Source organism: Sarcophilus harrisii, chromosome 6 (genome assembly GCF_902635505.1).
Source record: "Sarcophilus harrisii chromosome 6, mSarHar1.11, whole genome shotgun sequence".
Lineage (NCBI taxonomy): Eukaryota > Metazoa > Chordata > Mammalia > Dasyuromorphia > Dasyuridae > Sarcophilus > Sarcophilus harrisii.
In genome coordinates this window covers 103,326,813-103,354,782 of record NC_045431.1, presented here as the reverse complement: position 1 = coordinate 103,354,782, position 27,970 = coordinate 103,326,813, and the positions used below count along the sequence as shown (strand labels likewise).

At 34.7% G+C, this 27,970-nt stretch overlaps 1 protein-coding gene and 1 long non-coding RNA gene across 3 annotated transcripts in view; one reads left to right on the top strand and one right to left on the bottom strand.

Annotated features, from left to right (window-relative positions):
* Positions 1 to 1,582: 1,582 nt before the first annotated feature.
* The window catches only part of GALNT7 (polypeptide N-acetylgalactosaminyltransferase 7), a 192,685-nt gene continuing 166,297 nt past the window's right edge, over positions 1,583 to 27,970 (bottom strand). Inside the window, exons 6-12 of one of the 2 annotated variants that reach the window (XM_031941888.1) lie at positions 26,293 to 26,475; positions 24,081 to 24,198; positions 20,259 to 20,381; positions 18,500 to 18,718; positions 11,182 to 11,280; positions 8,549 to 8,677; positions 1,583 to 3,967 (exon numbers count right to left, since the gene is read on the bottom strand). In XM_031941888.1, the coding sequence (XP_031797748.1) occupies positions 3,830 to 3,967; positions 8,549 to 8,677; positions 11,182 to 11,280; positions 18,500 to 18,718; positions 20,259 to 20,381; positions 24,081 to 24,198; positions 26,293 to 26,475 (1,009 nt within the window). In that variant the 3' untranslated portion in view covers positions 1,583 to 3,829. Of the gene's footprint in view, positions 3,968 to 8,548; positions 8,678 to 11,181; positions 11,281 to 18,499; positions 18,719 to 20,258; positions 20,382 to 24,080; positions 24,199 to 26,292; positions 26,476 to 26,621; positions 26,805 to 27,970 lie in introns of both variants that reach the window. The other variant, XM_031941886.1, reaches the window with a different exon arrangement.
* Positions 6,548 to 8,710, top strand: LOC111721325. The gene is made up of 3 exons (XR_002770584.2): positions 6,548 to 7,150; positions 8,002 to 8,102; positions 8,617 to 8,710. It is a non-coding gene; the product is annotated as an uncharacterized LOC111721325 (long non-coding RNA).

Here is a 27,970-nt window from a genome sequence, read left to right as displayed (position 1 = left end):
TTTGATGACGCTCACCATCTGCTACCTTTGCTTTCTACTCTCATGTTACTGAACAAAGATGGAGGAAATCATGAATCCCTGCTATCTGTTGCACACTCTTAACTGTGTTCTCCCTGGGAAGGTCATCTCTTCACTCCTCCCTATATAGTTCACTATTCCACAACGGCTACACCCTTTCATCTTCAAATGTCCTACAGCTTCCCTTGTGGAAGAATCTTGCCTCAGTTCACTGAAAAAAAAGTCATTTGCTATGAACTCTTCAATCCCTCATCTCATATCACTCATACTTGCACTCTCTTCCACCCCATTCTTACAAAATAAGGGATTCTTGCTAAAGCAAATCCTTCTAGCACAATAATCCCACTCATTCTGTCTTCTCCAGCAGATGATCTTCCACATTTCTGGCTCTTCCCAGTCTGTCTCCCTACTGGGTGGTACTTTGCTTTCCACCAACATGCCTATATATTGTGTTCTACATCTTCAACAATTCATTGATTCATCCATTTTAGTTTTGTTTTTTTCTTCAGTCCCCACACTTGACTCCTTTGCCCCACCTGATCATCCTCTTGTCCCTGAATATTCTCCCTTCAAGGATTTTGTGAGTGTTATTTCCTGTGGAATTGCTTCTTCCCCAATCTCCTTTTGCTGGGTCTTTCAAGTTGAGCCTGTTAATCATAGATATTACTTAAGGCTCTTTTGGGGGCCCTCTTTGTTATTTTGTTAGGTAATCTCATTAGCTCTGATGGATTCAATTGCCATTTCTATGCAGATTTTCAGATCCTTTTATCCAGCCTTTAGTTTTTTCCTGACTTCTCTCAAATCTCTAATTCTCTTTTATTAAATATTAGATACCCTGTCTGACTTTCAAAATCATTGATAACCTGGCCCCTTTCTACCTTTCTAGTCATCTTACTAGTCATTGTTATTCCTTTGCCTCTGTATTTTGTGATCCAGTTTATCCTGCATCCATCTTGTTTTGTACATGGTTGTTTGTATGTTGTCTTCCTCATTAGATTGTTAGCACCTTGGGGGGGTTGGGGAGATGGAGGGACTGTTTTTGTCTTTGTTTTCCCAGCACTTAAAACAGTAAATACTTAATGTTTATTTGATTACTAAATTCTTCTGTTTGATTTCTTTATAATCTTCATAAAGTCTTCAGTTTCTGGCTTGTCAGTGTGATCAACACTAAAATAAGCTATCAAAAGGAAAAAAAAAACCCTGGAAATTTTTTTCCCTCAGTAGTCCTTTGTGTTCTTATGTTGAACCATAGAAGCAAACACAAAGTTCCTTACAGGCCAGTGATTTTCTATGTCCAAAAATCTTAAATTTCACCAATACGGATAATTCCTTCGAACTAAATAACTCCAAACTACAGAACAGCATTGTAAACTTTCCAAGCTCAAATGTAGTATTTACACCATTGTCTGAAAAAAAATTATAAATATTCTACATTTGAAACTATAGTACTCCTAAGGGGAAATATCTGTCCTGATTATATTCTAGATGGCAAAATCTAATATTTCCACTTTGAAAAAATGTTTTTATATTCAGAAAAATTATGACTTAAAATATCACAAATTAAAATACAATATTTTTATTTTTCTCACCTAAAAAACAAGCAACCCAGAATTAAGATGTACATAAGTTTCCCAAATTTACCCCTAATAAAACTTTTGAATATTTATACAATTTCTACAGAAACATACAGTGTATCAAAATCTGCATAAATCAAATTTATAAAATGTGTAGAAATGCATAGTGACATTACAAAGCAAGGGTATGGGAATTATTTCCAAAGCAGCCTAAAGTAGAAAAGTTATTACTGCAATAGTTTCTGGTGGTTTTGTTTTGTAAAGTTTGCAGTCGCAGGATATAGAGTCATATTCACAGTGTCCAGCTTTTAATGAACTGAACAAAATACCCATTTAGAATACACTTGCACAGTCTGTGCCACCTTTCTTATGCCTATGCATAGTTATCACAATTATAATCTACTTAACATGGAAAATGGAACCGTTTTTCATATAACAAGCAATGAAAGTACCCACATTCCTTAGTGTATATCCCAGCAAGTTTCCCTTACATTGAGTTGAGTTGAGAATTTTAAAAACACCCTTACAAGGGAATGATAGTTAAGATCCCCAATCAGTAGCAAAATACAGTGACAGAATACGGATTTATAAATAAGTATGCTGTTTGGGATGTTTAACATTAATCAATTAGGTGCAATCTCAAAATTAGCTAATTGTAAAAATCATTGTTCTTAATAATGTTCTTAAAGCTCTGAAGATTGTTTCCTTTTGTCAGAGTGAATTCTAAAGCCCTTTCACTAAGTATTAGCATGCTCAGAGTGAAGTTCCAGTTTGCTTTTCACTATGAATCTTATTTGTCCTTTTGGAGATGGGAGTTTTTAGGAAAAAAAAGACCAATTTAGTATCAGGTCCTCTCAATATTAGGGGGTGAGGGGAAGGGAGAAAGGAACAAAAACATCTAAAATAAAAGTACCTTTTATTGTTATGGGAAAAAAAAATGAACAAAGACAATGAGCCTAAAGAAGTTTAGGATTTGAAAAAATACTAATAAAAGAAACCTAATGCCCAAGTATAGTAGAATGTTTGCTGAATTTGTTTAAAATGGCTGATATTTTTAAAGATTATCAATCTTGAACATTTCTTTACATGAAAGGAAAGTTCAGTTTATTCAAGTGAATTTCCTCTAGAAAAAAAGATGAAAATAAAAGAGATCATTGTTGGCTTCATAAGTTGGATAACTTTTAGTTTATGATATATAGCAATTATATAAGGCTTGACCTAACAAGTACTTGGAAATTTCTAGCTATAATTTTGAAGGAGCTTTTAAAGAATTTCATTTCCATCTTTTTTTAAAATTCAAATCTGAGAAATGTATAGTTTTTTTAAAAACATACCTGAAGCTCCAGGCATACCAAACCCCAAATGTCATTCAAGAGATATTTTCCATCCAATATATTTTTTTTTTTTTCGTATTTTAGGGCTTGGTGGTGACACACAGATTCTAACAATGCCAGCAGATAAGAAATTTAATGCCACAAAATCTTGACAACACCACAAAGTACTCTTGGTGTGTGGTCTGTGCCTTCCATTAACATATGCTATATAACATTCAAAAAGTTGGTTGCAAATGGTAGTACATAAGTTTCTGGGTGGGAAGTTATCATTAAATAGTTGACAATTCCAACATAACCATACTATAAATTTCCTCAGATGCTCTTGAAAAATATACTGAGAAATGAAAGAGGCACTAAATGTGTTGAAATTCACCTTTTCAAAAAAGCAGCATGATTGTGGAGGAAGGCCACCCTGGCTAATAACCTGTGGCAGTGCTTGAAAAAGATGTAAAATTAAATAAAGATACAACAGGTTGATAATCACCAAGTGATATATTAAAGTTTGGTTACTCCAACCCTTTTTCAAGTGTGTGTTTAAAAACAACAAAAAACTGCCTTCAGACCCCTGAGTGTAATCCCAAAGAAGGTAACAAACAATGCCTCCAACTCTTGTTCCCATTCAGCAGAGTTGAGAGGTGTACAAATTACCAACATCATCTTAAAACAAACAAACACAAAAGATGTAAACATCTACAAAGTTTTAAGGTAAAAGCAGTTTTGTAAACAGTAACTGCAGATGATAATGCTTATCATACTATCACAGTTCATCTATGTCCTTCAAACATCAGGAGGTTCCAGGTTTGGAGCTGTACAAAGTGAGGAGCTGCAGCAGGTTTCAGGCTATTTTCAGTCCTGTACAAATTAATGTGTCAGTAGGTAGGTTTTCAGTTTGTTTTGTTCTGTCTAAACGTTAAGGATGTTGTTCATTTCCCATTTTTGTGTGGATTTATTGGAGTCACACTCAGAGAGGAACACTTGATGTAGAACTGGTGAGCGATCTAAGCATTTTCCTGAAGTAATGTGGGTAAATCTGTGTAGATTCTAGGGAGGAAAAGAAGCAATAAGTAAATTTACATGTAGATTTTTTTTAGTGAGTCAACAAACATTTTTTAATGGTTAGGTGTTGTGCTGGCAGTCTTGAAAACCTGGTGTGTGTCTATGTATACATGTGTATGTATATTATGGGTGCATGTATGCATCTCTCTCTCTAGATTCTAGATCTTTTCTAGTTCCCCCCAGCTACTAGTGCTTTGCTGATTAAAATTATCTTCCCTTTACATGACATACATATGCATGCACATATAAATGTGCACACATGAAGTATATCATGTATATATCTTAGATATAGTCACATGTAGATAATATACATGGCTATCTAGATTTATATGTAAACATATATGTATGTGTATATACATTTACATATGTATGTATGTATGTGCAAACATGAATTATATACACAGAATGGAGAAGGGTAATCTCAAAGGGCAAACACTAGTTAGCTGAGGGCATTGGGAAAGACTGGTAGAACATGAGATTTGAACTGAATCCTGAAGGTCTAAGCTAAGAGGTCTCAATCCTAAAGAAGTAATGTTCAAATTGTTGGATAGTTGTGCTTATTTCACAAGTTTATGCTTAAGATTCTGCAAGCCTGGGTTCAATAAGATAACATTAGCATTAAAAGTTCTAAAAAAAGACAAGGTATTATATAGCTTTGTGTAATAGGCTAAAGTAGACAGTTTCGGGGAAAAAAATCATGAGTTTGTCATTTATACCTTATTTCTAGCAACTAGATATGTTGGTTTGATTTTCTGGTTATGGGATCCTGGCCAAGCCCAAGAGTTGCTAGAAATAAAAAGATATAACTGGAAAACTTGTGAATGTGTTGTGTGTGCATATATGTGTGTGTATGTGTGTAGGAGATGAAAAGATATAAAAAATTGGGTCTGGTAGATATGGAAGTTTGTAATATTGTATGGGAGGCAGCAACAAAAATCATTAACAAAAAAAAAAAAAAAAGATGATCAGGGAAGTTAAATGGCTGATGAGGCTTTATAAGTAGCTGAGGAAAGAAAGTGAGAGGGAAAGGAGAAAGGAAAAGATACACAAATGAATGAAGAATTACAGAGAAATTAGAATGTTTTCTTAACTGAACAATACAAAGAAATAGGAAAAAAAAAAGTAACAGAATGGGAAAGACCAGAGATTTCTTCAAGAACATTAAAGACATCAGGGGAATTTATGCAAAAACGGGCATAATAAAAGACAAAAAGTAATAGAGACTTTACAGAAGCAGAAGAGATTAAGAAGAGATTGCGAGAATATATACAACAACTATGCAAGAAAAATCTTATCACCAATAACCTAAGATGGTGTGGTTGCTGATCTAGAGCCAAACATCCTGGAGAATGAAGTCAAATATAAACCAAAGATTACCCAATTACTGGTTGGGTAAGAAGCAAAGGAAATAGAGATCATATAATCAACATTTGGTGGACTATGGAGAAAAACAAAGGAATTCCAGGGGGGGGAAATGAAACAAAAATTTCTTGTTTCTCCTTCACTGATTATTCTAAAGTCTTTGACTCTCGTGGAGCACAACAAATTGTGACAAGTTCTCAAAGAGATGGGAATATCAAATCATCTTACTTATCTTCTGAAGAAACTGTTCGGGCCGAGAAGTTATGGTTAGAACCAGACATGGAACAACTGCTTAGTTTAATTTTGGGAAAAAAATACAATGTGGCTGCATACTGTCACTTTATTTACTTAACTTATATGCAAAGTATATCATGTGAAATTCCAGGTTGGATGAATCCAGAACCAGAATTAAGAACAGGGGAAGAAATATCAACAATCTCATATGTGCAAATGATAGCACTGTAATGGCAGAAAGTAAAAGAAGAATCAAGAACCCTTTTGATGAAAGAGAAGAATGTAAAAGCTGGTTTGAAGCCTAACATTAAAAAACAAAACAAAACAAAACAAAAAAACTAAAATCAACTGATCCAATCACTTCCTGGCAAATAGAGGGAGAAGAAATGGAAGGACTATCAGATTTTATAAAAGATAACTCCAGATTGAAAAGGGATAACTTTCCACCAATGAAGAGGAAATTAGAGCAATAATTAGGAGTTATTTTGCCCAACTATATGCCAATAAGTCTGATAAGTGAAATGGATGAATACTTAGAAAAATATAGATTTCCCAGATTAACAGAAGAATTGAAATAAATTACTTAAATAGTCCCATTTTAGAAAAATAGAACAAACTATTAATCATCTCCCTAATTAAAAATATCCAGGGCCAGATGGATCTGAATTTTACCAAACATTTAAAGAATGATTAATTCTAATACTATGCAAACTATTTGAAAAAACAAGGAAAGAAGGAAAGCTACCAAATTCCTTTTATGACACAGATATGGTCATAAACCAGAGAAAAAAAATTATAGACCACTTTCCCTAATGAATATTGATGCAAAAATCTTAAATAAAATATTAGCAAAGAGATTATAGCAAGTCATCCCCAGGATAATACACCATGACCAAGTAGGATTTATACCAGGAATGCAAGGCTGGTAAATATTAGGAAAACTATTAGCATAATTGACTGTATCAATAACCAAACTAACAAAAATCATATGATTATCTCAATAGATGCAGAAAAAGCTTTTGGCAAGATCACTCCAGATGGCGACTATAGCTATGAAATTAAAAGATGCTGCTCTGTGGAAGGAAAACTATGGCAAATCCAGATAGCATACTAAAAAAGCAGAGATATCATCTTGTCGACAAAGTACTATATAATCAAAGCTATGGTTTCCAGTAGCAATGTATAGCTGTAAAGAAGAGCTGGATGCTGCAGAACTGATGCTTTTGAATTGTGGTGCTAGAGAAGGAAGACATTTAAGAGTTCTGTGGCAACATGGAGACCAAATCAGTTGATATTTAAATCAATTAAGGCTATTCACTGAAAGATCAGATATACTAAAGCTTAAGTATTTTGGCCACATAAGACCGATTTCTTTGGAAAGGATCCTGATGTTGGGAAAGATTAAAAGCAAAAATGAAAAAGGGGACTGCAAAGGATAAGATGGACAGATGTCATGGAAACAAAGAACATGCACGTGGATAGACTTGGAGAGATACTGGCAGATGGAAAAGTATGGTGTGCTTTAGCCCAGCGGTCATGAAGAGCAAGACACAACTACATGAACAACAAATGGTAACATTAATTTTAATTCTTCCTATTCTTTTTTGTTAAATGTTCACCTAGATATTAAAAGGGGTATTTAAACAAACACTTAAACAATTACCTTTTGTCCATCTCTGATTGCTTGCTTGTACAGTTTCCATTCCACTTCTGTCTAATGTGATGAATGGATTTTACCCGTTTAGTTGGTAAACAATCAGGCTTTTTGGGAGTGGGGGAAAAATAGATTTACATACCTATATAGGTTTTATATATAGGTTTAGGTTTTCTTACTGATTTACTGCCATTAATTCTTATTTGACTATTTTTTCTTGCTATTATCCCACACTTTTCTCTGAAACAAAATGCTTCCTTTTTTACATGTTTGTCTTCTATATTCACATTTTGTCAGAGATAACACACATTGTCACAAAGTTGAGAAAATGTATGTCGTTATTACCATGATAATGGTCTTTTTTGAAAGATGAAACTCATCTTGTGAAAGATGAAAAAAATATGAAACTCAAATTTCCAAGTTTAGGTCACATTAATGGGGCTTTAAAGGCAAACAGATGTTTATATAGCAGATCTGGCACTGAAACATGCAGTACATACCAGATGAATAAATGTTGCCTTAGTGCTTCTAGTTACTTGGAAGCTTTCCCATTTGGTTGTTCTATACAAACTGCTTTATATTAGTTATGTCTAGACTCTAATAATTATACACAAATATTCTACTGTATGGGGCAAAAGACTATCAATATTCAAAATTTAAAGAACTAATAGCATCACTTATAATGGGAAAAAATGCCCAACAAAGAATGGGATTCCCAACTTATCATAGGAAGGAAACTTAACAAAATGCTTTTCATCTTTTGGAATAGGAAGATAACTAGGAAGCAAAAGGTAAAACAGACCAAGCTCACAGTACCAAATTCCTAACTTCTGTCTCCACCTGCTGGAAGATGGGAAGCATAAGCTGAGTGTGAGTATTTGTGTGTGTGTGTGTGTGTGTGTGTGTGTGTATGTATGTGTGTGTGCACACCATGGCACAGAAAAAAGAACGTTTTCTGATTATTGGTACCTCATTCTGATTGCTAAAACCAAATTTATTTCTGGATGACCAGAATGAATTTTAAAAAGAATTCTGGGATTCTAGTTACATGAACAGTGACATTGGAATTCTAATCGAATGATGTTCCCAATAAATGAGACAGAACTGTGTCAGGCAGTAAATGGCTAATTAAAGGAAAATGGTAGCATGTTTTTAACTCATAGATCTGGCAATGCAGTTTAGGGACTTAGAGTAACTAAATGAAACAAGATTTAAAAACAAATTCTGAAAAAACAGTGATATTAGCAAATTAAATATTTAAAGGAATGAAATAAGAAAAAGTTATGTTTGCTTTCAAAAGATGAAATGTGAAATACCTTGAAATATTGCCATTCATTGAATTCATTTAGACTACAATGTGTAATCATGATTTTTGTTCCATCAGGTTCCTTTGTCAAACACTGATCATATTGCATGAGTTGATTCGCTTCATTGATTCTGAAAAGCTAATAGCAAACAAGAAAAGAAAATGAAACCTTCCCCAGTGATTCTTTTTTTTTTAATGTTTACCAATACTTTAAATCTATAATTCTTTTCTTTTTCTTTTTTTTTTTTTTAAATTAAAGCTTTTTATTTTCAAAACATGCCTGGATTTGCAAAAACCTCCCCTCTCCTGCCTTAGATGGCCAGTATACATCAATTTTTTTTTCTTTTGCATGACAATTGGGATTACGTGACTTGCCAGGATCACACAGGTAGGAAGTGTTAAGTATTTGAAGCTAAATTTAAACTCAGATCCTCCTGACTCCAAAGCTAGTGCTATTTCCTGGTGATTCTTAAAGTCAACAGCCTACAATCTCCTACATTCAGGAATTTATGAAAGCACATCAGAAGCTACCTGTAACTCCTGAGGCTCATAGAATTTAAGTGATTTGCCTTCAGGCACTTAGATAACTAAAGAGTTAAGGAGTAGGATTTGAATTCAGGTCTTCCTATGCAGGATTTGGAAAAATAAGATCTGGGATTTAAATTCTACCTGTGAATTTATGTGTGACTTTGAATGAATCTTAGAAATCACACTAGCTGACTTTTAAGGCAAGGCTTCTTAAACTTTTCCCACTAGTGACCTTTTTTTGCCCAACAAATTTTTACTTGCCCCTGGATATATAGGTATATAAAATACACCTCAAACATACACTGACAATAAAGTGAATTTTCATAACCTCTGTGTTCTATTATGTAATCCCATATGGGGTCACAATCCACAGTTTAAGAAGCTTTGCTCTTTTCATGCTATATAATTCTTAATAGTAATAACAACAATAATGATAACTGACAACTAGTATTTACATAGTGCTTAAAAGTTTGCAGAGTGCTTTATGTATCTTATCTCATTTTATTCTCATTATACTGTCTGCTGTGCCATGCTACGATTCATAAAAAAATTTTAATAAGGGAATTAAATTTTTCAGAAAAAAAATCACTTTGACTTCTGTGCATGTCCAAGAAACAAGGTGCAGTCAGCAGTCAGGAATGTTACTTTTTTGTTTGTTTTGGAAGCAATTGGGTTAAATGACTTGCCTAGGATCACACAGCTAGGAAGTGTTAAACGTTATGAGGCCATTGTTGTTGTATGTCCCTCATTCTGGAAGAGGCCCATGGCATCAGGGAGATGACACCATGACATGCAAAAGAATTGAATTTAAATGAGGGAGGGAGGATTGTGTAAGGTCACCTGCCTCACTTTCCCCTACAGACCCTCTGGATCCATGGACTGAAAGAGATCAGGAGGACTGGAGATGGTCCTGGATGCAGTGGGAGACCTCGGCCTTTTTAAATTAAGGTGTTCAACAGTCTCAGTTTGACTGGGGCTTCACCATTTAGTGAATAAGGCTAGGTAGCTCAAGGCAAAGAATCTCCTCTTTTACCTAGTCCAAAATAAATTAAATAATAAAATTAATTAATTAATTAGTGCCATTTTAAAACTCAGGTCCTTTTGACTCCAAGTGGCTGTGCCATCTAGCTGCCCCAGAGATGTTACTTTTAAGGGAAATATTTTATATTAGAGTGTCTGTTAGTGGATAGAATGCTAGCTAAGAAACCAGGAAGAATTCAGTCCTGCTTCTAACACATACTGGCTTTGAAACCTTTTAGTCCTTTAGGCAACTTTCTAAGACTATACATATAAATTGCGGAAATTCCTAATATCAGCAAAATCACAGGTCTAGTCTGTCCATTAGCATTTAAAGGATTATATTCTTGAGTCTTTGAAAATTAGAAAAAAAGTTTGGGGTATTTTTTTTGTTTTGTTTTTTTGGTGTGTATATGTAAGAGTAAGTTAAAATTAGGGATGAGCTCATATAGAGAAATAAAAATATTTTGAAGAGTTCTGAGAATGAATTATTGGATGATTCCTATGGAAATGTGTTTTGCATTTCTTCACCTGTATAACTGAAATCATATTGCTTATCTTCTCAATGGGGAAAGGAGAGCATTTGTAAATCAACGTTTTAAAATTTTATAAAAGGTAATTGGGAAATATTTAATGGAAATGAATAAAGTTATAATAAAAAGGAATGACGTTAGGGTGACAAGCTTCTATACCACCTTAGTGTAGTGGAAATCTATAGTTATAGAATAGCACATTGTAATAAATGTCAAATAAAAATATAATAAAAAGGGATGACTTGACAAGGTTCTATACCACCTTAGTGTAGTGGAAATCTATAGTTATAGAACAGTACATTGTAATAAATGTCAAATAAAAATATAATAAAAAGGAATGACATGGGAGGGTGACAAGGCTCTATACCACCTTAGTAGTGGAAATCTATAGTTATAGAACAGCACAAAAGTAATAAATGTCAAAATTTAGTTTCTGATATCTGATATGATCAGCACCTTTACCAATGGTGGGTCAACACATTTTCATAAATAACTTTTTAGTTGCCAAAGAAGAATTCTATGAGTCTTTCTCAATTCAGATTAGAACCAAAAAGTGATGAGTTACCTGATTTCCTCCCATCCGATGACAAGGTCCCAGTTCCACAAAACCACCATTTGCATGCCCCATGCTATCAATGCAATGTGCAGTTTCAGTACCTCTGATCTGGGGGAGAAAAAAGATGCTAAATTAATATTTGGCTTTCTTTACTTTCATGCCATGAATTCAAAGCTTTTATGTTTAAAAGCTACTGTTGTAAATTGAATTTTTATGTACAGAGGCTTGATGAAGCATACTCCAAGAAAGCAAATCCTAGAGAACACAAAAAGGCAGCTCTCTCAAAACTTGGGATTGTGGCTTTAATATCAAGTTTTCAAAGGGTCTACAGTCTGCTAAGTTTAAGGCTAGAACATATATAGGCTAGGACATAAATAGATAGATAGATAGGATCATAGATTTAGGGCTGGAGAGAATTTTAGAGGCTAATCTCTCTTATTTTATTGATAAAAGACTTTTCTACTTGTCCAAGTTCTCATTTAGTAATCAATGAAGAGCCAAGATTTAATCTCAGGTCTTTTGATTCTAAATTCAGCACTGTGTAAGTGCCGCATGTACTGGTTCACAAAAAGAAAGGAAAGGGGTCAGCATCTATTAAGTGCCTTCTATATGCCAAGCACTGTGATAGACACTTAATAAATATCTTATTTAATTCTGACAACGCTGGGGCGGTAGGTGCTATTATTATCCCTATTTTTCACATGAGGAAATTCTTCTTTGCATGTTGTCTGCTTAGATTGTAATCTCCTTGAAGGAAAGATTTATCTTTTGCATCTTTTTGTATCTCCCATCACTCAGTGATGTTCCTGTAAGTAAGGCACTTAAATGCTTATTGATTGACTGAGGAAGGGGCTTAAGTAACTTGGTCACAGTCACATAGTTCATAAAGTGCTTAAGTCCAGAGTTCTATCCAGTGCATGACCTCTAGTTGCTTCTAAAAGCATTTATTATGGAAAGTTTCAGAACCATTAGAACAACAGCTATATTAAACCTTCACACAGTAACTGTTAAATCTTGTGAATTTGCTATAACTTAAATTGTTGTACTGTCATTTCAGTCATGTCCAACTGTGACACCTTTTAGGTTTGTTTTTTGTTTTTTGGCAAAGTCACTGGATTCTGGAGAAGTTGCCATTTTTTTCTCCAGTTTACTTTATAGATGAGAAAACTGAGGCAAATAGGATTTTTGAGGGTGTCATGCAATTAGTAAATGTCTGAGGCCAGATGTGAACTCAGAAAAATTATTCTTGCTGATCCCAGGCCCAGAATTCTATCTAATGAACCACCTAGCTTTCTTATAACTGAAAACTAAAAGAAGTATTTTTATTAAGTCCTTTGGTTTTTTTAACCACCTAGCTGTCTTATAACTGAAAATTAAAAGAATTATTTTTATTAAGTATTTTGGTTTTTTATCATAACCATTTCTTGATGTCATTCTCTCAGAAAACTCCTTAAAAACTCTCCCTTAAAAACAGGTGAGAAAAAAATAACAAAAACAATTTCATATAATGATGAAACCCTGGAAATCTTCCCACTTCTCTGTCAAGAACAGGGAATTATGTTTTTTATTATCTGTTTTTTAAGACCATTCATGGTTTTTCAGTTATCAAAAATTAGGCATTTTAGGGATCTTTTTTTTTACATTTCTATAGTTACATTTTACATATTTTGCTCGGCATTGGTTCGTATAAATCTTCCCATATTTCTATGAATTCCTCTAATTAATTATCTATACTATAATAATAGTCCATTATGTTACCCTAACCTTTTCCTGCCCCCCCCTCTAGGGCTCATAATATTGGTGCTTGTGCAGACACATAGTCTACTGAAGCTCAGAACTACTCAGTAGAACTACTGAGCTCAAGAATTTAGCCTCTTTAGTAATATGGATTACAGATGGGTATCACTATGCTTTTATCAATGATATTTGATACAAGACTTTTTCTCCACTAGATAATTTTTCTGCATATTTTAATCTGTATTGATTTTGTTTGTATAAAAGCTTTTATATTTTATGTTATAGAAATTACCTATTTTTCTTTCATGATCATCTCTGACTGTGTTTGGTTAAGACTTCTTCCACTATTTGTAGTTGTGAAAGGTAACTCCTATTTTTTTTTTTTTTTTTGGAATCATGTGTGTATCTCATATTCATATTATTATAATCTATGATTACTCAATATCATATTCAGGTTATAATCCATGATTATTCAATATATAACATAACATGCCGGTCTAATTTCTGCTTTCTAATTTTTAAGGATTCTTGTCAAATATGGAGTCCTTACCTAAGTAAGTTCTTGGATTTGTGAAACAGTGAGCTACTGTTTTTGATATTTCTAGTTCATGGCTTATCTAATTAGTTTTCCCCTTTTTACAAAACAAAAAAAGAAAGAAAAAAAAATAATAGTCTTGCTGATTACTGCTTTATCATTACTTGAGATTAAGTAATAATGCCTCTTCATTTTGTTTTTTTTCATTGTTTCCCTTTAGATTTAAAACCTTTTGTTCTGCAAAATCAATTATTATTTTATAATATAATATTGCTTCATATAAAATATATTTGTGTATAACAGAATACATAATAATTTATATATATTTTCATATAAATTAGTTCCTTGGTAGCTTGATTAACCTAACACGAAATAGAAATTAATTTAGGCAGTATAGAAGAGTTTGCAAGGAAGGCTCCCTAAAGACTGATTAGTATGTCTTTGATTTATATAGCAGCTATCAGGTGGTGCATTTGATTATGGTGTATATAGGCCAGGCAATTGGACTTTTTTCTAGGTGGGGAATTAGGGATAGAGACTGAACCTATAATTTCAATATTATAGAGAACTCCTGGGTGGAGAAACTTCCTAAAACAATGCAGGCCAGAACGTGTTCTGTAAATAAGTCTTAAAGTGCTTGCCTGGTTAATTAATGTACCTGGGGTCACACGAAATAGTTTGCCCAAAGTGAGACTTAAACCCAGGTGTTCCTACCTTCTGGTCTGGCTCGCTATTCATTATGCTTCTTGCCTCAAGTTGTGAATTATGTATACATACTATTATTGAACATTCAGCCTACCATGTATGTAATTAAGGAAATTTAGGAAAGGATTTTTACTTGGAAGATTCCTGACTCATCAAAGAGAACCTCAGAGAAGTCAGAAATTCAAGGTTATCCTCATCTGAGCCAGAAAATGAGCTGAGAGGAAGAAAAGCATTCCTTATATAGGAAGGAGCTTGCCTGGCAGTTCCAGAAGGAAATGGAGACTTTACAATAAGGAAACATCAAGAATCTGCTCCTTGCTGCAGGACTATGAATAATAATGGTAAGATGGCACCTCCCATTTAAACTATGTGGTCAATTAGCTTTGAACCAAAGGGTTTGAAAAAGTCTAGATTTACTAGAAGGTCCAGACTTAGAACTGTGAAAGTGACTCAAAATAATCGAGAAAAACAAGTCAGGATAGAGCTTGATGGAGTTAATACAGAATGGTGAAGTAGTTTGTACAATATCACGTAGGGATTAAATAGTCTGGGTCCAGAAACTGAGGGCTCTTTAGGTGGACAATTATCAGCAAAGTTAATGGAGGAAGACCTAAATTCTAGCATATAGTCTTTGGGGCTCACATAGGGAAGTTTCCTTTTTCTTCCTGGAGAAAGGGGGGGGGAAGGACAAAACTCAAGGAGAATAAGGTCTAATGCTGTGGGCTTGGAACTAGAGGGAATAATTTGGGGAGATATATGCAGAACAGGAAGCGACTGAGAAACAGAAACAGAAAATAAACACTTGCCAACCTTGGAATCAAGCCCAACCTCAATCTTCCTCAAACTGCAAATTTAGACTTTATTTGTTAAACATTCATCCCAGATAACAGAGTTTAAGAAAATATAAAGGATTTGCCGGGGTCCCCACAAGTGATATCGATCATTCTCATCGTTTGGCTAGACTTGACTTAAATTAGAACCATAAAACTTTGTGAATTCAGCTTCTTCTATGGTTTTCTATGACAGTTCTTTATTTCCCTTCCTCTCCTTTCCCCTTAGCTTCTAAGTAATATTAATTTTAAAAATATATAAAATTTATATAGCATGGCTCTCAGGCTTGTAAAAAAGCTTTCTGTATACAGTGTTCCAAAAGTCTTAGTATAGTTTCAAACTAAGACCTTTGGGATACTATCTTGTCTCACTTAATCTTCACAATGAGATAGAAGCTGCTTTCCTCATTTTAGAGATGAGGAACCTGAGGCTGACCAGAGATTTCATGCCCAATGTTACATAACTATCAAAGTGTCTGAGGCAGGATTTCAGCATTCTAGCTTACTCCAGCTGTCATCATGGTCTCCAAATAAGAGCTTCTTATAGAATCTCCAAACTTGTCTTGACTCAATTAAGGTGAAAGTAAATTTTTCTACATTGACATGAACTTGTCAACAGATTCCCCTGAACCAGCTTTACAACCTTGCAAGTTGAAATGTAAGGAGAGTCTGGCTACTGGTGGACTCTGGCCCTTTCCCAGTGAGAGAAGTGACTTTTAGCTGCAATTTCTCCACTTTTCAACTCGAAATAAAAAAATGAAACAATGAGAACTAGGTTTCTTCCCATTCACCTAACACTCCAAAAAAACCTGCTTCTAACCCAGGCTCTAGAGGGGTGATGTTGGTACCCATAAAGTCCCAAGATTGAACATTCTCAACCCCTCCTGATTTCTTGTTACCATCACTTTCCCTTGATTTGGTGATTCTCAAGGGAGATGACCAGAGCTATTTTTCTGCCACTTCTAGGAAAATGGTGTATAATTCTTATTTCAGGCTTCTTGGATGTACCAGGGAAACAAAAGGGAATGAACAAAACTAAACATAAAATGTTCCAGTTTACCTTAGTCGAAATCTGTACAATACTACACATACTTTTAGGCACAACTATTTGGGTGATGTGGCCAAACTGCTTTTTTAAAATTATGAAATATTTGAAATTTTATACTGAAAATCTTTTATTATGATTGATAGATAGCTTACTAGCGACATGGGCCAAAGAGGGCAGATATTCAGAAGTGAAGGTGAGGTTAAAAATAGAAGATGTCAACAAAAATTAGGATAATAGGAAAAATACTATTTTGGACTAGATACAAATCTGTGGGAAATGAGGGTTTAAGGTTTAATCTTTCTTAAATCCTCCTTTCTTGCCTCTTTGAAACCATTGATCAACTGATTTTCCATTTCCTGCAAACAAATCCATAAAATGCTGGATACTAGAGAATGATGCATGCACTTGGTAGCTAAAGCACTTTAGAGTTTGCCAGGGCTGCTAAGGTGGCTTAGTCTTCAAACAGTGGAAAGAGATGCTAGCTCTGGTGTCAAGGACAAGGTTTTGGGTCCTGGTTCTGTTACTTGGTACTTGTGTGACCCTAGGTACTTATTTCACATTTATGATCCTATGCACCAGCTGGTATCTGTTTCCTAATCTAGTTCTAAGTCTGGGATCTTCAGGGAATGCACAGAAATCCCTCCCACCTGCTGTGATCACTCAGCTAGTCTCAGCTTCCTTCCTGTCCTGTACCCACTGGAGTCCTTTCCTCGACCAGGACAAAACTGATATATTTTCCTGAATGTGAGATGACTAAATTCATTCATCCCTCCATTTTGGGGTCATTGTCACTTCCCACTTTTCATAATGTTTATTTGGGGCTTTTGTTTTCACATTACCTCCATTTCCAAGTATATATCCCTCTTCTCACCTTCCCAATCAAAAGCCATTCCTTGTAACAAAGATTAAAAAAGGATGAGGGAAAAAAAAGCATGTCTGATAATACATATAATATTCCATACTAATAGTCCTTTGAGAGAGACAGATGTATATTTTCTCAAAGACAGTGATTTTTCTAAAATTTCCCTATCTCTATACATCCAAAACATAAAAATACTTTAAATTTGTGTGTATGCATACTCATATATGTATATGTGTGTATCTATATGTTTATCTATATATCTTTCTAGTATCGACCAAACAATGGCTGATTACTTTCACAAGTCATAATTCCACATAAGAGAGGAAGGAGGAGGTATCTTTCTCAAAGAGAGTGATTTTCTAAAATTTCTCTATTAGTACACATACAAAAAAGAAAAACACTTTGAATACATATGTATGTCTTTATATATACAATATATGCATTTTCACAGGCATCTATATATGTATAGCCATATACATGTGTGTATCCATAATAACCAAACAATTGCTAACTCCTTCACCAATAATGGCAGAGTCATAATACCATATATAGTTATCTGAATAAACAAATTATTAGTATATATATTCTCCTTTCTATAATCTGCAAAATCTTATTTCTGTTTCATCATACCATGAAAGTGACCCTGCATTTTCAAAGGTTCAAGGGAATAAAAGCTCTGATTAGTTCATCCCATCTGGAAAGGGTTTAAATATGGTCCTGGAAATAGTCTGCTTTCTGAAGACTGGCCTAGCTAAGTTTGGAAAAGGTAGACACTAATGGGTATCTTGGTGATTAATTTTTTTGCCTGTGGCAACCCATGAAATTTTTCTATCTGCAATGATAGAGTGCAGGAAATACTAACAATTATAGTGGAACTCCAAAGATGAGATCCCTTTGTCCAAAGAGCTCTAAAACTGCATACTCTCTAACCCAGAAATACCACTACTATATCCCAAAGAGATCAAAGAAAAGTGAAAAGGCCCTATTTGTACAAAATTTTTATAGCAGTCAATACCCCAGGCTAAAAATATATTCAACTTTCCCAACTGGCCTCATCTTGCAAGATAAACCAATCTATCATTTTTTGGTCATTTTTTTGAATCCTTTCACTACTCTGGACACCTAGCTTAACAAACTTTAATACTGTCAGTGTTCCTTTTAAAATGTTCCTGAACAAATCTGAACAAGACAAGTAATGTATAACCTATTATATTGGGATTTAATATATCTGGACTTTTTTTTTTTAAGAGAGACCCTAAAAGTCAGTATTACAATTATTTATACTTGTTTCATATTATATGCAATATAATACATATTATATATAAATATATGCATATATTTTATACATATTCATAACAATCAATCCTTTCTTTTCTCCTCTCCTCTCTAAATCAGTTCTATTCAGTGCTAAGAGGGAGATCCAGGATGTGTCCTGATCAATTGCAAATTGAATGAATTTAGTCAGAAAAGAGAAGGAGGCAGTTCTTTACCAAACTTTTGTCTCCTTTCTCTCCCCTTGGCTATTTATCCCTAATATCCACCGGAGCCCATGTGCCTATGAATATGCAAAAATAAGACTGTGATTACTCCGTACAAGCTCATATACATACCTCTCCCCATTCAATATTCTTAGGCGGTAAGGGATAATGTGAGGTGATATCATAAGCTATTTCTTCCATGAACCACTTAAAACTTTTGCAGTTGTGATCTTCCCGAAATTTTTTCAGTTCAGATATATCCCCATAGGGCAGTGCTTTTGATTCAGGGCGACTGGCATAGAAATAGTCTTTGTAGCCGTCCCACCAAACCTCCACAACTCTAATGTAGTTCTGTGGGAAAAGAAAAATAATTTTACAAGGCAACATGTTAATTTTTACTTAGCATAAAAGTCTGTCTTAGAGAAACACAAAATTATTTTAGGCCATCTTTAAGTTGCTATTATCATTCTGGACTCTGACCTCATGTCCCTGTCCTAGCATTCATGGACTTTTCTGATTAGTAGTGGAGAAGAACAATGTATGGGGCAAATGGTTAGTAAGGCTCTGGAAAGAAAATACAGAATGAAGTGAGTCCCTGAAAGAGGGGTCAAGGGAGCCAATTCCCAGTAAGGGCAGGAGGCATTAACTTCTATGGGCATCTGCTTTCTTATCTGTAAAATGGTATTTGATTATATAATCTCTAAGGTCATTTTGGGGGGCATATAAATAACTAGATAATACAGTGATTTAGAGCGCTGGATCTGGAATCAGAAAGACTCAACTTCCCAAGTTCAAATCCAGACAATTATTAACTGTGTGACCTTGAACAAGTCACTAAGCTCTATTTGCCTTAAATAACTCTGTAAATCTGCACTCTATAAAATAAGCTGGAGAAGGAAAATGGCAAATCACTCTGGTGTCTTTGCCAAGAAAACCCAAAATGGGGTTCCAAAGAATTGGACATGACTGAAAAGGCCATTTTCAGATTTCTAAAAATCTATGATTCCACTGTGGGGTAAAAAAAAAAACAGATTTTCTGAATAAACATAGGGCTAAGGTTGGAAATAAAAGTCTGACCCATTAATGTATTATTACTAATAATTTTCTGAGACCTTTATAGATTTCTTTTTCAGTTGTTATTTAAAAGTCTAGTATGCAGGGTGATAAGTAAAGCTAAAAATATTTCTGACTTTCTAATACCTCTAACTAGTTTTAATTTTTCAAGTGACAGGACATTTCTAATTTAATCATATTTCACCATTTTTTTCTAGCTTTAACAGGTACTATTATCGTACTATCCAAACTGATGTATTTTATTTTTAAATTTTTAAAAATTCTCTGCTTAACAAACATTAAATTAGACTAGAATTTCTATATGAATAGTTGTACAGAAAAAGAGGATTGTACAAGAAGTTGTGGATCTATTATGTACATCTTACTTTTAAAATATACACATTTTAAATATACATTTACAGATTTATGTGGATTTATGTATAAATCTACATATAGATATATAGGTATGTATAACTTTCAAAGTTGTCTTGCTTGCCTGTGATTTTTCTGGGCCTTCTCCTGCACGTTAAAAAAAAAAATGCTTTTATGATTCTTTTCTTTCTTTTCCTTTTTTTTTTTTTTTTTTGGACTTATCTTAGTCCTAGCCCTCCTCTGCTTGCCTTCCCCCCATAAAAAATAATAACTACACATAAAATAAATAAATAAAAACATTTAAAAAACACATTTTCCCACTGGTTAGATGTCCATCTGCATTTTGATTTTGTCCCTTTTCCCTCAGGAATGGCTGGTATGTTTTATCATCATCTTTCTTACAATTTTAAATATGTCACTCCTGAAAAGATTTACCCTTTTTTATGGTTTTAATAACAAAACTCACCTTTAGTGTTGGAGAAGATCCTAAATAAATTGGCGGTGGGTTTCCTTGCCAACCTGAAAGTCGATAAATATGTCCAACTCGAGAACAAGGGACGAACAACAGTTTGCCACCACACTGCCATATCTATCAAGGAATGAGAAACATGAATGGATTTTTATTTATTTGTTTGTTTTTGAAGTAAAAATAACACCTAAAATCTCATCTTAAATTATCTGTCTCTGAAAAGAGTCATAGTAAACTATTCACACAGTTAAATATGAGGACATTTCTGCAACCTATAATAAATAATAATAAAAGCTAAGGTTTATAGAGCAACTGAAGGTTTGTAAAAAGCTTTAAATTATTCTCATGTGATCATACAACAATAGAGAAGGCTTCTGGGAGCAGAGGAATCAGTTTGCTACCAAAAGAACCCTTTCAACATACTTGTGTAACCTTAGCAACCTTTCTTCAAAACAGTTTTCTAAACAATCCTAAGAAAAGGTTAACATAAATGGGAAGCTGGCCTAATTGAGCAGGAGATAGAAGTGAAAAGGGAGAGGGGGCAGGGAAGGCTCCATGCAGGTACAAAGAGACTGACTCTTTGATATGGCAAAGGTAATTGGGAAGGGCTAAAATGAAGTGTTAGCTGACTGCATAAAAGCCCTTCTACCCTGGTCAGATAGTGCTGGTTAGAGCAGGTGAACCCCAAACAGGGTGTCTCACTTATGTGATGTTCTATATGCTCTCCCAATCACCTTTCCCCTTTGGGAATTGGTTCAGGGGAGGTGTGGAATTTAACCTCCTGAAGTACTCTAATAGATCTTGGTCATCTCTTCCACTGCAAGGAGATCGCAGGCCTTAACTGCTGAGCTCTAGTTGATTTAAGGAATGCTCACTCATCCCAGCATTTTCTTGATATTGCTCTCTCCTAGTCCTCTGGTTGTTTGTATGACTGATCCATCTCAATCTCCTTCATTTGTTTTGTTTTGTTTTGTTTTCATTTTTATTTTTAACATCACATTTTAGTTATTTAAAGTAACATGCAAAACTCAACCGTAAACTGCTTTTCAGGAATGTAGTTCTTAGGAGTGAATATTGGAGATAATAATTACTGACATTTATAGAACACTTTAAATTCTGCAAAACATGTTTTCCTACATTACACAATAATAACTGACATTTATATAACACTTTAAATTCTGAAAAGCACTTTTTTCTATGTTATACCTCATTTGAGTTAGCAGGACAGAAACTATAGAGGTATTAATGGCTCTCTGCTACACAAAAAGAAAAGTAAACACACAATTTCAGCCTTCCTAGGCTGACAAAAATCTGTCCTGGCCCATCATCAATGTGCTTAACTCTCATATTTCTGCTCTTCTTCCTCCCTTTTCCAGCTCAAAGTCTATACATTCTCTGGGTTTCTGGGTTCATATTAGCGCTTATGGGATCCAATTGATGTGCAGTTAGGGCTCATATTCTTAGGGACTTTCTTTTTTCTTTTAAAAATTTGTCTGGGTTTGTTGCCCAGATATGATTAATCTCCTTTGAAGGTTTATCTTCCATGCACTGCTTCCTATTGGCGGTTATATCCAAGAATTAGGTGTTCTGCCTTCTCCTTTTCTCCAACATAGTTATCAGCTCCTATGGATTCATTAGCAGCAAGATAGTACAGCACAATAGATAGAGCTGGGGACATGGAATCAGGAAGCCCTGAGTCCAAATCCAGCTTCAGACACTAGCTGTGTGACCCTGGTGAAGTTACTGGCCTGCCTCAGTTTCCTCATCTGCAAAATGGGTATGATGATAATACTTATCTCCCAGGGTTGTTGTGAGGCTCAAAGAAAATATAAAGTTCTTTGCCAACCTTAAAGTGCTATTATTATTATAAATTATATATATATATAACACATATATAATTATAAAATTTTATTATAATAATGCCATTATTATTATTATTGCTATTGTTAGTCATTCACCATCTCTAGGTGAATCTGCATACCTAGTTATCATTTCTCTTTTGAATCCCAGACCATTACTCCAAATGTTTTTTGCTTGAAAGTTCAACTTGATAGGTATATCAACAGGTCCAAAACGGTTATCATTTTTCCAACTAAGCCCAAACCTTCTAAGTCCTCTATATCTGTCAAGGGTATTATCCTTCTTCTTATATAGGTTTATAACTTAGAAGTCATCCTAAACTCTTTATTCTCATCCTGTTTCTGCCCTGCTGTCCCAATCACATGCCAAGTTTTGCATGTGATTGCAACATCTCAACATCTTTTATTTCCATTCACTTTCTCACTAATAACAGACGTTTGTTGCTTAGAACCAGGACTTATTGAGAGAGCCTTCAAATCAGTCTTCCTGTATGTATCACTCTTCAAGTGATATTCTTTAAAGTACAAGTCTGATTTTGTCACCCCTTTGCCCAAGAAATGTCAGTGACCTCCCCTCCATTGTCTTTAGGACTGCTGTTTATTTTTCTTGTATATCATTTGTGTTTATTTCATCTATGAATTTTGTATTCATCTAACAGCACATAAGGCTCCCTGAGGAAAGAGGCTGCCTCATTTCTGTATTTGTGTCTATAGGGCCTAACACAATACCTGGCACACAACAAAGTCTTCTTATTCATTGATTCACCTGGGAGAAAGGCAATAAATACAAAACATATCAAGATTAAAGCATACTATGTCCCAGGGAACTTCCTCTAAACTACTCCCCTCTCCTAAAGGAACATCTGGATCAGGCTCTCAAAAATCTGACAGAAACTTTGAAACATTAATTAAAAAATAAAAAAAACTTTAGTCTTAAAAAGCAATTTGGAACCTAATGGTTAAAGTGGTGGGAAGTGTCAAATAAGAATTTATTTAAAAACTTATGTGCTTGGTAATGTGATAAATTCTAAGAATACCAAGAAAGGCAAAACTCCAATACTGCTCTTATAGAGTTCATATTCTAATGGAGCTATTGATTTGGAAGCATTCAGTTCCACAGCATGCGGAGAAAATAGGTAACATAATCTTGAACAAAAAGGCACGATGATCAAATGAGATAGTATTTGTTAAAGCACTTTGTAAATCTTGAAGTGATCTATAAGTGTTAGCTATTATTATTGTTATTAATAAGTATAGAGAAACACATTCATTCTTGATCCTTAATTGTTCCCTTGTCAGGATCAATCAATACTTATTAAACTCCTTAATGTCTTAGTCCCTCATGAGATAAGACATTTAAGAACAGTTAAGTTTCATTTTAAAGCTGAAAATCTGCCTTTGATGAATTTTTGATTCTCAAATATTCAAACTGGTGATCTCATTATTGTTAGTAATCACTCCAACAATACAGGTCCTGTCTGGCCGTGGCCATACCACCCAGTGCATTCAGGAACATTTATCACTTTGAACATACTAAGGGAAACATATATATTGTCCAACAGCTATACTTGGCTCTTGTCCTGTCACCCAGATTGTCTCTTCTCATACACACAAAAAACTAATAAATATTCATTTTGGTTATACAATTTGATTTAAAGATATACATTAAAAAAATTAAAAACATGTCTCACGTGTTTGCATCGGGGCTTCCCCTGTCTGGAATGCTCACTTTCTTCTCTAACTCTTGAAATTCCTAGCTTCCAAGTTTTACCAGAGAGCTCCAGTTATTAAAGCCCTTTCCTTGAATTTACTTTGTATTATTTTGTATATATATGCTTATCTAGGAACATGCTGTGTTCCCTTAGTAGAATGTAAGCCTCCTTAAGAGTAGGGACTTCTGAAAGTTATCCAAGTCTGAACCACTTCAATAAACTACACCTATTAAAATGAAATGTTTTACCTTGTAAGAAATCTCAAAGTTTTCACCACCCCAGATCTGAAGACCTGGGTCGTAGAGACCCAATTCAAAGAAGAAATCTCGTTCAATGGCGAATAATCCACCAGCCATGGCTGGGGACCTAAGAAAAAAGACAATAAAATAACTTAAATCCAAACAAAAAAAGCAAGACAAAACAAAAATCAACAGAAAGCCATCCATCCCCTCTTGCACATAATCAAATAATTGGGAGAAAATAAAATTAATGACCAAACAAAAAGAAATTATTAAGCTTTCATAAAATAATCTACTTAAGTTTGCCCCTTCAGTGATTTTTTTTTCCTTCCTTTTACAAACAACTCAATCTTGGCTCAGTAATTGGAAGGAGCCTCTATCCCTGCCCAAACTTTCTATTGCCAATCCAGGGAGATCCTTCAAGCTGAAAATGAAGCTTGGCTTTAGCTGAATACAAAGTATTCACTGCTGCTTCTCCTAACCAGCTGGATGGTGGTGCTGTCGGCTCTGCTAACTGCTAATACGATGATTCCTATGACTTATTCTGGGAAGAAGGAAACCACTACCCACTAGCAGCAGGCTGCCATTTTTTAATTTAATAGTTCAGGGACTTGACAAATGAAAGGAGGCTGTAAATCTCTGAAGGATGGAAGCAGAATAGCTACAGTTTGTGCATCTGCAGTGGCCGCTGGTAACCTGATGCCTCAATTGGCACATGAAACCTCATTAGGAATGGAACAGTAATTCTATTAAGAAAGCAAAATCTTATAAGGCACAAGCTGTTCTAGTCTTCGGTTTGTCCTTAGAGTACGTTACTAAAATATCTAGTCATATTCTAATGACATATGCTGTTCTGTTTCTTAAAATTATTCTCATAACTGTGTCTTTTGGAGTTGCAAGAATATCTCAGCAGATATTTAATCTGGAGAGTCATGGGATGTTTTTCTTTTAAAGGATTCCACAGATGATTTTAAGGGAAAAAACTTGTTATAAAAATGTGGTAAATAATTTTAAAAATTTATTAGCCCAAGGAGTAGACAAGTAAAAGAATTCTGAACTGTTTTATAACTGTTCTAATTTGATATCCCCAGACTTGAATTCCCACACTTGACTTTTATAATTTCTTTTTGCTTTCAATTTTAGTTAAAGAAAAGCATAAAAAGTATAAATACACCATGGACCATAAATCACACAAAAGATTTAAACAGCATCATATGCATCTTTCACAAAATCATGACCACTCCCTCCACAACATTGAACAAGGGATATTGAAAATAATCATATAAAACCTAGAGTTTCCCAGAGCTTTGACAAAAGCGACTTAAACACACAGGAAATAAAAAAGCGTACTTCTGAAATAGTTGGAGAAAATATTTCATTTTATGACATATTTTGAAGATAACATTCACCAGTAGAGAAACAAAAGAAATGGGATGTGATAAATTGTTTTATTTGGAAAATGGATTGTGTGGGGTGTGGTGGTGGGGAGAGAAAGGGAAGTCAATTTTTGAAAGAGCTTTCTTTCCAATTGAACCTATTCCTGAGAACAAATAGAAACAGAGGATCCTGTTTAACATTTCTGGAGTCTTCCACCTCTACTCATCAAACTTGACCTGCTATAAAACATGAAGGGCAGAACCGGCACATAAAACTGAACAGAATATTATATTTGTTTTTAATCGTTTGTCCTTCAAAGTTCACAAGAGTTAAACCTAGCCATTATAAGATATATGGGAATTTTGCTTTTTAAGCAGTGTGTACATTGTGTCCCAAAAGTCCTAAGCACTGAAGCTTAAAACTATACCAAGATTTTGGGACACCCTATATTTCATGTTACATATGATATTCTCATTATTCTCAAAAGAATTACAATTTAAATATGACTCTTGTAGGAGAAGTGGAGAAGGAATGATTTTATTCAATGGTGCTTGGAAACAAAGCTCTCATATTATTACTTTTTTCCCCCCACATGGAAAAAGCAAATTTTCAGTGAGCATATTTTGGTACAAATTTCAAGTTAAGTAATCAACAAGGGAGAAACAGCAAGGGTAATTTTTGCAGTTCTACTAGTAAGTGTTAGTAAAAAGGGAAATGAAATTTTTTATATTCTCTCTGACATAGCACAGGGGTTGTTAGTAGCAGAAGCTTAGTTTCTCTTAAGTATTTAGAAGTATTTAGATTAAGGTCTATGAGAAAGGAAGATAAGTTACTTCGTGATTACCGATAAGGCTCAGTTTTTGTCTTTCTCATGGTCTTCTCCCGTTGGGTCAGAGGCACTCTCTTCCAGAGCAAACTCCAATCCCACGCTCCTCGAGCGTACCCATCTTCATCACCACCCCCTTGGGGCATAATTTTAAAATTGTGGCCATCTATGATATCTATAATCGGCACAGTACATACGGTTCTGTAGTGTAGTGATGGTTGCAGGAAAGATGAAATGGAGGAATATGGACCCATATATTTTACACGCGTTCATGAGGAGGAAAAAAACAAAACAAACCACTTAGAGGAACAGTTGGCTTCAGAAGGCAAAAAAGCAATGTTCTTTACCGATAAGGCTCAGTTTTATGTTTTCGTTTGGCCTTTTCCTTGTGGCTTAGTGGAATACGTTTCCAGAGCAAACTCCAGTCCCAGGCCCCTCTGGCAAAACCATCTTCGTCCCCACCTTGCTGAGGTTCAATGGAATAATCATTCCCATCTATGTAATCTATTAGAGGCACAGTACATGTAGTTCTGAAACATTTACAGAAAATGAAAAAGCATTTTAAACGCAAGAACTGAAAACTACCTATTCCAACTCGTCCCATGATGCTGTCAAATTTGTAAGCTTGTCATAATCTTCTAAATCGAGTAGCAAATAGATTAAAGAACTTTTACCATTGAAGGAAAAATGGAATCTCCTTTTCTTTTTTTACAAAGAAGTAAGAGAGAAGGCCTAAGAGTGGGATGCATGTACACTGTGGAAAGGCAAAGAGCTAAGTACTTGGGTTTGTTAATAATGCTTTTTCCTTTATGTGTTTCTATAGGCTCTGAAACTTGTGACTAAACTGCTAGCAGCCCTTCACTGCCCTTCCCTGAAAATAAATATATAAATGAATGAATTAAGCAAAACAGAGCTTGCCACATGGCCTGAGCTGTTTCTGTTCTGGTTGATTTTATTCCCTCAGGGCAGTTAATGGAGAGATGGACATTAGCACCTCCTACCTCTGAAAACAATCCAGATTGTCAGCAAAGGTACTGAGATACTGTTTTTTTTTTTTTCTTTTTGAAAACAAAACAAATCTCACCCTTGCTCCAACTCCTCCCCCCCCCCCCCCCCCCCCCCCCCCCCCCCCCACCCCCCCCCACCAATTCCCAGCAGGGGAAAAGAAGGCCCAAGGCCAAACAAAAGCAAGGAGTAAGTTCTATTTAAAGCAGAGCATCTTGCTTATTTGAACTTCAGGGAAGAACTGCCCTGCATAGAAAATGAAAAAGATTTAAAAAAAAAAAATTAGCATTGTAAAGATAAATATAATCTTTGCTTCACTCCTCTTATCCTAAAGAGTTTTCTTCATTTATTTACTGAAACAGACATTAGTATCTTCCCTAAACAAGTACCTGGCATTTATTAAGCACTACAATGTTCTAGGAAATGTGCTAAGTATTTTACAAACCATTATGTTTCCTTCAAAGTACAGAATGCAAATGAGAAAAAAGTCAAGGGAGTTCTTAACCTGGGTTCATGAATTTTTAGAAAACTCTATTTTGATAACATTATCTAAATAGAACTGGTCTCTTTTACATATATGTATTCTATGTATTATTACTTTATGTATTTAAAAACAGAAGTGAGTCAAAGGTTCACTAGACAGTTACACACACACACACAATTAAGCACCCTTGCTTTACAATGATGGCTT